The sequence below is a fragment of the Erythrolamprus reginae genome, chromosome 4, assembly GCF_031021105.1.
Source record: "Erythrolamprus reginae isolate rEryReg1 chromosome 4, rEryReg1.hap1, whole genome shotgun sequence".
Taxonomy (NCBI): domain Eukaryota; kingdom Metazoa; phylum Chordata; class Lepidosauria; order Squamata; family Dipsadidae; genus Erythrolamprus; species Erythrolamprus reginae.
The window spans coordinates 26,167,870-26,181,629 of NC_091953.1; the positions used below are offsets into that span (position 1 = coordinate 26,167,870).

The 13,760-nt window shown below is 39.7% G+C and overlaps 1 protein-coding gene across 2 annotated transcripts in view; it reads left to right on the top strand.

Annotated features, from left to right (window-relative positions):
• MTUS2 (microtubule associated scaffold protein 2) overlaps positions 1 to 13,760 on the top strand; it is a 375,450-nt gene that overhangs the window by 136,800 nt on the left and 224,890 nt on the right. For both annotated transcript variants that reach the window (XM_070749864.1, XM_070749865.1), the window contains exons 2-3: positions 3,099 to 5,601; positions 10,487 to 10,718. In XM_070749864.1, coding sequence (XP_070605965.1) covers positions 3,355 to 5,601; positions 10,487 to 10,718 — 2,479 coding nt within the window. In that variant the 5' untranslated portion in view covers positions 3,099 to 3,354. The remainder of the gene's footprint in view (positions 1 to 3,098; positions 5,602 to 10,486; positions 10,719 to 13,760) is intronic.

Here is a 13,760-nt window from a genome sequence, read left to right on the forward strand (position 1 = left end):
CAGAACAAGAGTTAATGATACAGCCACGCATGCGGAGAGCGATGCATAGGCAGCAACAACTGAGAGATTATTATCAAAGAAAATGAGGCCACCTGTGGTTGGGTGGGGCTGTGGTAATTAGTGAGGCTGCTATAAATAGCAGTCTGTGGGTTTGGCCATTGTGGAGGATTATCTGATCGTTGTGTTTCCTGACTGCTTTACTGACTTTGACTTTTTGTGTGCTGATTTTCCCCCGCTTTGAAACTAAACCAGAGTAAAGTGTGTTTCACTTTGTGAAAGAAGGACTGTGAATTGCCTCACAGCTGCAAGCTAAGTATCACAGAACTGATAAGGGACTTGTACAAATTACCAGTTTGTTTGGAGACGAGTGCTCTTTGCTATACCAAAAGAGGGCTTAGGTTAAGTGATTTTTCATTATAAAGAACATTGTTTTGAATTTTCAAACGTGTGTGCCTGAAATTTGTACCTGTGAATTTTTGGGAGGAGTCTACCAGAGAGCCCGACAGAACATTACAAGGCTAAAACCCCAGTATAAAAATAAATATATAATAGTACAGTAATCAACAATTGATTCAAGGAGTAATCAGACTTATATTTTTGGGAAAGCCACCAAAAATTTGTGAGGACAATTGCTCACTTCCACTGTTGTTTCAGATTTATATTGGAAGGAACATTTATAAACAGGGACTAAAACTAATATTGAAACAATTTTGTCTAAAGCTATTTGGTGAATTGAGTATTACATTAAGACTTTCAGACAGTCTCCCTAGCTTACAATATAAACTCTTAGCCACCATAGTTTATTGCTCTTTTAATACCGTATTTTTCAGAGTATAAGATGCACCATAGTTTTGGGGGAAGAAAACAAGGAAAAAAGATCCCTGCCACCCAGCAATTTGCCAAACAGCAGACAGTACTGTTGATATACACTGTTTGCTTTGAATTTCTGTGCGTGTGTGTCTGACCCATAGAAATAGCAGAGAATTGGAGAAATGTACATTATGTACGAGTGTGTAGTTGTGATTTTATGATATTGATTATGGTATATTGATGTTTTTTAATTGACTTTTTAAATTTTAATATTAGATTTGTAATGTATTGTATTATTGCTATGTTGTGAGCCGCCCCGAATCTTCGGAGAGGGGCGGCATACAAATCTAATAAATTATTATTATTATTATTATTATTATTATTATTATTATTATTATTATTGCAGTATATTAGTGCCAGAAAGTTTTCTTAAATGTAACCACACTAACTCCTTCCAATTATTTAAATAGACCTACTCCAAACATGACTAAGTCGGGGTTTAACTCAGCTGCCTTATCTTAATAATAAACAGGACACTGTTACATTTCAGATTTATACTTTTACAGATCTTTAATCTTTAGTGGCTTTCTGGAAGTATTTCTCAGCTATTTAAAAGGAGATACAATAGCACTGGGCCTCTTCAGATCAAGCATTTATTTTAAAAAGCTTTTTCATTTTGTTAAGTTGCCTAGAACAATAATAAATCAGTCTTTAAAAAGTAAACCTAATAATTTGAACATTCTATAGACATTTATAGTTATTGCCTTACCTCCTTGTAGTTTCGTTAGTTTAACATTGCCAGCAGTCCACCTCCCAGCAATTTGCCTCCTTGCAGCTAATTTCACTTTCAATTCTAGCACATGGCCTGCCTGTGCTTAATCAGCTGGTGGTCGGGAGGCTGATAATCAATCAGAGAGCCGGGGTGGCGCAGCAGGTAGAGAGCTGTACTGCAGGCCACTGAAGCTGACTGTAGATCTGCAGGTCAGCGGTTCAAATCTCATCACCAGCTCAAGGTTGACTTAGCCTTCCATCCTTCCGAGGTGGGTAAAAGGAGGACCCGGATTGTGGGGGCAATAGGCTGGCTCTGTTAAAAATTGCTATTGCTAACATGTTGTAAGCCGCTCTGAGTCTAAGGACAAACAAACAAACAAACAAACAAACGCTTGTGCTAATCAGACTCTGCATTGTTTGCTGCAAGGAGGTAAATTGCTGGGAGGCAGAGGCCAAAGGGTGATGTGGCTGGGTGGGGCTACATTCGATGTGTAAGACACATCCAAGTCTTCACCGTTTTTGGGGGGGGGTAAAAAGATGCGTCTTATTATTATTATTTATTAGATTTGTATGCCGCCCCTCTCCGAAGACTCGGGGCGGCTAACAACAGTATAAAAAGATAATGTAAACAAATCTAATATTAAAAACAATCTAAAAAACCCCAATTTAAAGAACCACTCATACATACAAACATACCATGTATAAATTCTATAAGCCTAGGGAGAAGGGAAATTTCAATTCCCCCATGCCTGACGACAGAGGTGGGTTTTAAGGAGCTTGCGAAAGGCAAGGAGGGTGGGGGCAACTCTGATATCTGGGGGGAGCTGGTTCCAGAGAGTCGGGGCCACCACAGAGAAGGCTCTTCTCCTGGGTCCCGCCGAACGACATTGCTTAGTCGACAGGACCCGGAGAAGGTCAGTTCTGTGGGACCTAACCGGTCGCTGGGATTCATGCGGCAGAAGGCGGTCCCGGAGATAATCTGGTCCGATGCGTTGAAGGGCTTTATAGGTCATAACCAACACTTTGAATTGTGACCGGAAATTGATCGGCAACCAATGCAGACTGCGGAGTGTTGGTGTAACATGGGCATACCTTGGGAAACCCATGATACTCCAAAAATACGGTATGTAATTCCATCCTGAATAAATTTCCTAACAACAAGTACTGTCCCCTTTCTTGGACCAATGTCTATCCATAGAAAAATGTCTATCTATTTTTCTAATATATCCTTCTGGGTTGTCCAGTTCTCTGCTTCTACATTTCAATCACTATGGAAGGGGAAAAGGATTATCTGTTCTTGGGGGTAAAAAGGTCCATTTTATACTAATCTGGTAATTTTCCTTTGCATTACAAAAGAAAGTGAAATTTTCCAAGCGTATTGGTCTGTTGAAAAATAATGAGGGAATATTGTCAGTTAATAGCAATTTTATTCTCGTGCAGACTTTTAGTTTTCAGATAGTTCTCAGAAATAATTTTGTACTCAGAAATAATTCTGATTTTTTTCTTTCCTGTTACAGATTCCGTGGATTCTTGCATTTTTAGAGTTGCTCCAATGGATGTTTTTTGCACTTATTGAATCTTTACCTATGGGAAATTCTTTGCTTTGCATTCTGAACTAAAAATGACTGAGTCATGTGATTGACAAGGGACTTTTTTGCTTGACAAATTTATGACTTGAGTTCCCTTAAGAAAAGCATGCTGAGATAGTGGCTGGCACAGATACCATTTCCTTTCAGTAAGACTGTGGAAGAGGTGGCCACTTGAAATCTGAAAATGAGTGCACCATTAGTTCCCAACAAGTCATGTTACAATCTATTACAGACCAACAGAAATGAGATGAAAAATAACAACGAACATCTGGTGTCTGTAGGAGACACAAATGCCAATCAAATCACATCGGACATCAGAACCCCTGGAACAGCAATAAGGACAAGCAATATTTCAGGAGAATCTGCTTGTTTACACACTGGTAAGCAAGAAACCAACAGACAGTTGGACTGTGAGAGGAACAATCTTCAGGGCAGCGCTGGTGAATCGGAGTTTATACTACCTACTACCATTAGCAAGAAATTACACACAGATTGTAGGCCTGAAGGGCTTAAGGACACTTCAAAGCTCGTCACTATTAGCCGAGGACACAGTTTGTCCAACCTGCGGATCAACGCAAGTGATAACTTTTCAGTGGTACTTTCCAAAAGCGATGCTGATCTTATTCAGTATGTTTCAAGGGAAAAAACACTTCGAAGTATCGAGCCAGAAGGAATAAAACGCCTTTCTTTGGGGAGATCAAGAAAACTTATGGCCAGAACAGAAAAAGAATTTGTTGGCCGCGTATCAGGTAAACGCTTGCTTTCTGTATCCTTGGATTCCATCAATACGTCACATCATTTGAGTGGGGATGTAGAGAAAACTCAGAAAACATCAAGAGATCATTTTTTAGGCATGGTGTTCCGTCCAACTGATGGTGTGTCAGGAGGAAACATTGTCCCTTGTTCTAAATATTCATCTACCTCAGAAATGGAAAGAGCAAGTGCCCCAGCCATACAATCAGGTGTGGATAATGTACCAAATGCCAACAAACAAGGCCCTGCACACCATGCTGTTCATGACCTCCATTTAACTAATAAATCCAATGAACTTCGGAAACCAGAAGCACAAACTGACCATCAAAGTGTTAAGAGAGGAAAAGGAGAAGTGAAGTGTCCTCTGTCTTCACAGTCTAAGCGTGCATGTGAGCAAAAAATAAACAAGGTTATGTTGTTTGAATTTCTTGGTTGCTCAGCAGAAGAAAATAATGTTGTGGCACAGAATCAAAAGGATACCGGGACAGAAATACACAGGACCAAATTATATCAGTTGCCAAAAGAGAAACTGTTTTTAAATGAAGGATTTGACTCTGTTAATGGGAGTCTGATGAAGGAGAATGGCTCTGCAGATATAAGGAAAGGAAATAATTATAGTCACAGCAAAGCAGCAAGCAAAGCGAATGGGGAATATAGAGCTGTAAAAGAGGTAGACTCTATTTCGGCTCCTGGTGACGATACTCTACATGTTGATAAGTTGGCATCAACAAGGAATGAAAACCTGCACATTGGTAGCACAAGTTGCATTCCAGCAGTTAACGGGCATATGTCTGTCATAGATAGCATTAATGCGGCAGGCAGCAAACATCTGAATAGCTGTGAAAATAAACAGATTCTACTCAAAGGACCCAGTGAAGATGTTACAATAGTCCGGTCTGATTTGGAATCCCCCAAACCACAAAATTCAGAAAATATCTCGGTAAATTTTAGCATTGTGGACAGTGATTTAGAAACCAGACATTTTTCAGTTCAGAGCAAGAAAATAGTTAACGAAAAGAAAGACTACTCAAGTAATGCACCCGAAAGTTGTAAAATAATAGCACAAAGTGAAACTTTTGTATGTCCCCCTGCTCCTTTGCGCCCTTCTGCAACTACAAATGCCAGCAGCCACAGCAGCACAGTGTCAAACAGTAGTTTGAAGGAACTTTGTGCACTTCATGTAGACAAGCTGCCAACGTCTGCAATCCTACCTCCCACTCAGAGCACCCAGTTATTTAGCTCATCCCCTAAAGTGCCTAATAAAACTACATGTAACAGTGGGATCCCTAAACCTATCCTTATAAATTCCAAGGGGCCCCTACCAGCCAGTTGCAATGGCGAGAAAGAGGATTTGGAGAAGCCTGAAGAGAAGGTTGAAACTCCGGACATCCCCAAGCCCAAACATGTGAGACCTAAAATAATAACTTACATTAGAAGAAACCCCCAGGCTATCAGCCAGCTTGATCAGACTGGATTGTCTTGCATTCCCCCTGCTTGTGGGTTGGCAACCGAACAGAAGATGTTAAATGATGGAGACGTTAAACCAGGCAACGTTTTCTACGAAAAATTCAAAACTGACTTTCAGAAACCTCAGATTTATAGTTCTGGATTTGTAGTGTCTGGCATTAAATCCTCAGATCATCAGTTTGGTCCAATGGGTGAAAAGTTTTTCCAGGAGGTAAGATTTTTTTCTATATATATAATATAATATAATTTTCTATAATACCCAGGCTATTGAAGTGAAATAAATGTGAATCTGTTTGAGATCTGCGATAACACTGGGGGACAACTTGTAGCACAATTTCTGTTGAGTTTGATTTTTGATCTTTTTTTATAGTTAATTAGGCATGCTGGTTTCAAAACTGTAGTTAGTTTTCATCTACCATGTCAAGTTTTTTCTCTACACCATATACATATACATACATGCATACATACATATATGTATATATGTATATACACATGTCACATGTTTTTGCTGAATTTAAAATTAAGAGAGACTAGGATAGATCTATTTTGGCCTTGTTCTGGCCTCATCAGCTAGCCATACCCTCTCACTGGGATTTGAACTTGCAGCCTTTGACTTGTAAGGCAGAGAATTAGCCTCTAGGCTACAGTATCTGATCCCTTCAGCTATAGATATAATAGTTAATTAGGCAACATGAGCATCAAATTGCATTTTTTACATAGCCATCTTGCTAATTTCCTGGAAAATCTTGGTGCAGTCATTGATGAGCAGGGCGAGCGATTCTACCGAGATTTGAAGGTCATGGAGGCACGGTATCAAGGTAGAGGGGATGTACATATGATGGGTGACTTATTGTTGGAGCATCAAGCGAGAATGTCCACAGATTAAACACTCCAGAAAAAGCTATAATCCTTAATATGTATAATTACCGTTCGATTAAAAAACAACCATTTGTAGGAACACAATTTAACTTGCAGTAACTATTACAGCCTTATATGAATAAAATTATTCTTTGTAAACAGTATATTTGGTAAGTTTCTATTTAACTTATCTTTATTTATATGACTTTTGGGAGTATCCTGTAGCTTAAATAGTTGACCTGATAGACAAAAACTGTGGTTACTCTTGGATCCAAAGGCTAAATGTTAGTTGAAAACAAGTCACAGATTTAAGAAAACGAAATTGCTTTTCCCCAGTGTAATCTTTAAAATATTCATTTTTAATGTCTGTAGATTCTTTTTTTTAAGTACATAGAATCACAATGACATGGGAAAGTCAAGATAGTAGGTAAGTATGGCGAAAGAAATGTTCTTTATCATCTCATATTTTTTTATGAGCTATGGTGGCTCAGTGGTGAGAGTGCAGTACTGCAAGCTACTTCTGCTGTCTGCTGGCTGCCTGCAATTTGGCAGTTCAAATCTCACCAGCTTCAAGGTTGACTTAGCCTTCTTCCATCCTTCCGAGGTGGGTAAAATGAGGACCCAGATTGTTTGTTGGGGTAAATATGCTGACTTCATAAACCGCTTACAGAGGGCTGCCAAGCACTGGGAAGAGGTATATAAATCTAAATGCTACTGCTGTTGCTATGAATTTGTTTCCTTTTAGGAAAATTGACACAAAATTCAAGGCTGATATATTTGATTTCACAATACAAAAACAACACCTGCTATAGTGCTGATGTAAACATGGCTGGAAAATTCACTTGCTCTGAAAAGCATTTTTAAAATTGTCCGATTTTTTTTTTTAAGAGAGTGAGATGACTCTACAGTATATTCAGAAATTATTTACAGCAATTCACCAGCATGCGTGCTCCAGTTGACTGGTTCAATCTGTATCCCTTTCTCCAACAGCCAACTGTTTTTGAATTTAAATCAAAGCTTTGACATTAGCTTTTAAAACTAATGGTCTCAATCTGCCATCAAAAACAGTTTGCTAAATCCCCTGCCTACCATTTTTTATGTTGATTTAACTTACCTAACATAGTGCCCAGGACATTGAAAAGTTCCAACAATGCGGAATGTATGTGAATAGAAGAAGAGGGTTATTTCACATTCGATACAAAATACTGCATTGCTGAAAGACCAGCTGAAAGAAACTCAAAAAATTTGAATGAGATCAAATGCGAAACAGTTTTGGATATTATTAGAGGAAACTGCAACCATCTGTATAACCACTAGATGGCAGCAGAAAGACAAAGTGTATTATCACTGTTTTCAGCCATCTAGGGCAGTGATGGTGAACCTTTTTTCTCTCGGGTGCCGAAACAGCATGTGCATGCGGTATTATACACGCACGAGTGCCCACCCATAATTCAATGACTGGGGAGGGCGAAAGCAACCCCCCCGGAGGCCCTCTGGAGGCCGGAAATGGCCTGTTTCCCAACCTCTGGTGGGCCCAGTAGGCTCATATTTCGCGCTCCCCAGGCTCCAAAGGCTTCCCTGGAGCCGGGAGAGGGTAAAACACCCTCCCCCATCCCTCTGGAGACTCTCTGGAAGCCAAAAACGCCCTCCAAGAGCCTCTGTGCAAACCACAAATCAGCTGGCCGGCATACACATGCACATTGGAGCTGAGCTAGGGCAATGGCCAACAGATATGGCTCCGCATGCCACCTGTGGCCCCCATGCCACAGGTTCGCCATCGCTGATCTAGGGGATGTTCATCTTTTGCAGCCTAGATCTTGTAGCCCTTGGCTATATTATGAAACATATTATCTTCCAGAAAAAATATTTATGTACTAGCTGTACTCGGCCACGCATTGCTGTGGCTCAACCTTGGAGGTCTTGTAGTGCAACTCCCTGCTCAATTTTTGTTCAGAATAAGAATTGGAAGGAACCTTGGAGATCTTCTAGTCGAACTCCCTGCTCAATGTATTCAGAATAACAGAGTTGGTAGGGACCTTGGAGGTGTTCTAGTCCAAGCCTCAATTTATTCAGAAGTACAGAGTTGGAAGGGATTAACATAAGAGAACAGAGTGACATTTGGACATCTCTCTCTCTCCCTCCCTGTCTCCCCTTGCTTTAAGAGACCAGCCTGGCCCATCTGCAAAAAGAAGATAAGAGTAGCCTACCTCACAGGGTTGGTGATTTCACCCATGTAATACTTAGGAGGCAATCCAATCTAGGGTTCCTTTATGTTCTGAGGAGAGTTTCCTGTGGCATTTGAAACACTTATCATCAGCCAATCAAAACGTGTCTTCTATGTTTGTCACCAGTCTCCATGCCAAACAACTCCCAGATTTTTCACCAGCCAATCAAAATACGGCTCCTATGTTTTTCACCAGCCAATCCTAGGCTTTTCACCAGTTTTTACCTGTCACAGGTGTGACATCTATATAATGTAGGTATCTAAAAAGGGTTGTGATCGAATGCAACTCTGTGTCGGTGAAAAAAGACACAGCGTTAAGCTCTCACTGTACATACAAACAACAGAATGATAGGACATAGATCATAGGTAGTGTTGGGTGAACCCAACGAAGTTCGGGTTCGGCGAACTTACCTGAACTTGGTGGCGGAGTTCGGGTAAGTTCCCCGAACCCGAACCTGTGACATCAAAGCCCCGCCCCTGGAATCCCATTGTGGGATTCCCCACCTCCTTTTGCTTGCAGCGCCATTCCCGAGGCGCTGCAAGCAAAAGGAGGTGGGGAATCCCACGATGGGATTCCGGGGGCGGGGCTTTGATGTCACGGAGACTCCTTCCTGGCCAGCTGAAACAGAGAGTTGAGCCAGGAATGAGTCTCCATGACATCAAAGCTCCGCCCCTGGAATCCCATTGTGGGATTCCCCGCCTCCTTTTGCGCCTCCTGACTGGCCGACAGCTCCCATCGCGGTGTTCGAGTGAATGCCGAATCCGAACCCAAACTTTTTTAAAAGTTCGGGTTCGGGTTCGGCATGCTGAACATTGCAAAGTTTGGCACGAGCCTGAACTTTGCAAGTTCGGTTCACCCAACACTAATCATAGGTCATAGTTATATTCATTAATCATAAGATACCACAGGTGATATATCCTAAATACCAATAGGAGAAGGTATTAGGAAAGATGAAAACGTTCATAATGTAAGTCACTGCAGTATATATATACTGTATTTCTTTGGTCTTTTAGAAGTGATCTTTAAATACCTGATGTGTGACTTTAAGTTCCTGCGGATCTAAAGCTGATATTGCTTCACAAGTTTATGGAAGAGAGACCATTTAATCTCCAGAATCCATCATGAAGAATTATCTCTCCAAATAGCCATTGAATGATACCATGTGTAGCTTTTATCACGTTCTATTAGATGCCATCATTTAATTCTTGTCTTGTTAGTAAATATCTACAGTAGCATTTTATTATCCAGACGTTTTACATGAAATGCTTTTTTACCTCACTAAAAAATAGAGAGGACTTATTCATGAATATGGTTAAAAACACCAGACTTAACAGTATAGTCTAATATGTATCTCAATGGCATGGCACAATCCCATGCTTCTTTATTCAGGTGTAAGCTTTCATGCACACTTTAGATTTATTCTCAATATTGATTTACTAATGGAAGTTCTTATTTTCCAGAAAACATATTATTAAAGACACTTCAAGGATAAATTGGGGAAGATTTTGGATTCACATCTCCCTTATTTTTCAATCAGCCCAAAGAGGAGCTGGCATAGTTAATTTTCCCACAGAGGAGGAGATAATAGGCGAGGGAAAATATAAATAAATTAGGTCTTCTCATCATTTTCAATTTCATAGCAATGAATCTGCAGGGATTATTGTCATAGAAACATCTATGGTTCCTGAATTGACCATACAATCTTTCTGTCATAAACCCAGGGTGCATACAAGCCAAATTTTTGTTTTCCTCCTAAGCACGTATACTTAAGTATTTTGACGTTCTGTTATGAATGCACTATACTATTTATTCAATTTATAATATATTAGTGTGTCATTTTTTAAAATTTCTGCTCAAATACCACAGCAGCAACCATGCTGATAAATATTAACTGCAATCCTTGTAAAGATCTGAGTGAATGCATAGTAAGATTTCTACTGTATTTTTCTTGAATTTCCTTTTATAAATCTATAAATTGATAAAATTATAAAAAATAAATTTATATTTCTGTAGGTTGGAGAAAGGCCCATGAAAGACAATTTTTGTCCTCCGCCATACGCTCAATATGAGGTGCCGCCAAACTTTTATCGCTCAGCAATGATCCTGAAACCCCAGTTAGGACTTGGCGCTGTTTCCAGGTTGCCATCTGTGAAAAGCAGGATTTTGATTTCCAGTCAAAGGTCTTCAGCAAGCTGCCTCCATCCTCAAGCACCCAGTTCAACGCTATTTCATCACGATACTTCAGGTGATCAATTAATCTGTTTGGCTGAGCTAGTAAATCATAAGTCATATGGATAAACTGAACATAATCACAATGCAAAGGAAATTTGGAATACTGTACCCAAAGGGTATTAGATCACTGTGTAGATTAAGTCTGTAGGGTAGCAAAAATGGAGCTCCACCCCAGAGCACCCAATTTGTATGAAAGATGTTGAAAGAAAATACCGGGTGTCCTGCATAAGTCCCGCCCACAGTGTGATAGTAAAAAATTTGGTAGCCCTTCACTGGTTAGAACTCACCCCTGTAAAATCTGTAGTATTGTAGCATGGTAAGTGTTGCAAAAATGACAAGGGATCTGCTTTCTCCCCATCCCCATGCTATCATCTGCCAACACTACTTTCACTAAGTAAATCCATCTAATAGTGGATTGTTATTTTGTTCATATATTTAGTTTATGCCTTCAAGTCAGTGTTGAGTCCTGATGGCTACCTGGGTTAGTCTGGGTTAGTCTCTGCAGTTTTCTTCGCAGAATTTCAGAAATAGTTTGCCATTGCCTGTTTTCAAGGGCTGAGGTCACCAAGCTGGCTTTATGCCTAAAATGGGACTAGAAGTCATGATTTCCTAGTGTCTTATATCTTAACCACTGCACCATACTGGTTTATATACAATGGTACCTCTACCTACGAACTTAATTCGTTCCGTGACCAGGTTCTTCAGTAGAAAAGTTTGTAAGAAGAAGCAACTTTTTCCATAGAAATCAATGTAAAAGCAAATAATGTGTGTGATTGGGGAAACCACAGGGAAGGTGGAGGCCCTGTTTCCTCCCAGGAGATTCCTAGAGAGGCCCCATGGAGGCTTCTCCCTGCCTTTTCTAGCCGTTTCCTCCCAGGAGATTCCTAGAGAGGCCCCATGGAGGCTTCTCCCTGCCTTTTCTGGCCGTTTCCCCCCAGGAGATTCCTACAGAGGCCCCACGGAGGCTTCTCCCTGCCTTCTCCGCTTATAGTTTCAGAGGTTCAGGTTTGTAAATGGAAAATAGTTATTGAGAAGAGGTAAAACAATCTTGAACACTTGGTTCTTATCTAGAAAAGTTCGTAAGTAGAGGCGTTCTTACCACTGTAATGGGAAAATATTTATTTGTGTACGTGAGCTGTTAACTCTATTGGCAGTAGAAACTGCAACTGAACAATTGCAATATTTCTGGAGAATTCACGTGGTTTCGTGTTTTGTGAATTTTAAAGCACCTCCATAAAAATGAACAATGCTTGTAATCAGATATGATCTAGTAGGATTTGTCTGTCTGAATATTAAATGAATGCAAGTTAAAGGGAGATTGCTTTCACTCATCAATTGCTGGCATCACTTTGATCCCTACCACAAATCATATGAATTTTAATGCAAATGTAGGACTCTGCTCATCCATTTTACACCATTTCCTCCCCTATCTCTGAGAACATTATCTCCTTTTTGCACATGTTTAGAAAAATAAGAGCTGTAATCTGCTAGTGCCTCAGCTTTATTTTCCCTTGGGGTAAAACTACTATGATTCCATCAAATTAGGGATTATGTTGAGGACATGATGACATCATAAGGCTCCATAATTCATAATTCCCTGGAAAATAGTCTGTAGGGTTTTAAATGTTTGTGATACTAAAATAAATACATTTAAAGATTAAATACAAGTTTCAATTCTCCAATGGTACTTTAACCCTGTATTGAGTCATAAAATCACTTTGCATAAGAGGAAAAATACCTTTTACTAAGAAATAAATATTGAATTGTTATTGCACACAATAAAAAGTATTGCATGCATTATAATCATAAAGCTATGTTGTTCTTATATGTTTCAAAATAGCAACAGAGAAATGTCAACCTCAGTTTTGTTGCTTTTTAGTTCACATAATGGCTTCTGCATTCATTTTACCATTGTTTCGAAAGAGAAATGTTACTTCCATTTTTTAATGTCTCATATCTATTATCCCATGTGAACATTGAGACAAGCGTATTTCTTAAAAGGTGTTACGGTATATTTTGGCCTTCTTGCTTTTTTGGAAATGTTCCTACTTTGCTTTTCAAACCTTTTAACACAGATATAAAAACAGAATATTTAAATTGCACATTGATATGCACTGTTTAGTTTACTATGTCTACTCAGAAATAAACCCCCTTGAGTTTAATGGAGCTTACTCTCAAGTTATTGAATATAGAATTGCAGCTGCAATTGCAATGACAGGATTTTCTGACTCCAGGCATATAAGCAACCAGTTGGCAATTAGATCCCTGCTGATTTAGACTAATGAAAAATAGGGCTTGATTAACTTATTTTTTCCAGGAGAATAGTGAATGTAAACTTGCTAGAGTAGACTAAAGTGAGGTTGATTAGCTTATGGTTCAGCATTTTGTGGGAAACCCAGCTGGTTTCTTAACTCCCGCGAGTTAGCATGTTGTGTTAGTTGGGTCATCACGTTAAGCTGTAGAATAATTTATTCATCTGGGCATAGTATGCTATGTGAACACCGCAATTGTGCTTGGTTAGGATAGGATAGGATAGAAGTGAAGTGGAGTGGAGTGGAATGAACATAGGCCTCTTCAATCTTTGCCAGATATTTATAGTGTCTTACTTTCTATATGATACTGATACTGTCTAGCACAGTGATGGCGAACCTATGGTATGGGTGCCTCAGGTGGCATGCGGAGCCATATCTGCTGGCATGTGACTGTTTATTTATTTATTTTGTCCAATACACAATAAGGGTTTTAGTGGGTATATTCAATTCAAATCAATTTTTAGATTTGTATGCCGCCCCTCTCTGAAGACTCGGGGCGGCTCACAACAATAATAAAAACAGTATAACAATGGAACAAATCTAATAATAAAATTACATTAAAAAACCCCAACAATTTAAAAACCATGCAACACATTCATACCAAACATAAAATATAAGAAAGCCTGGGGGAGATGTCTTAATTCCCCCATGCCTGGCGATATAGGTGGGTCTTGAGTAACTTGCGAAAGACAAGGAGGGTGGGGGCCGTTCTAATCTCCGGGGGGAGTTGATTCCAGAGGGCC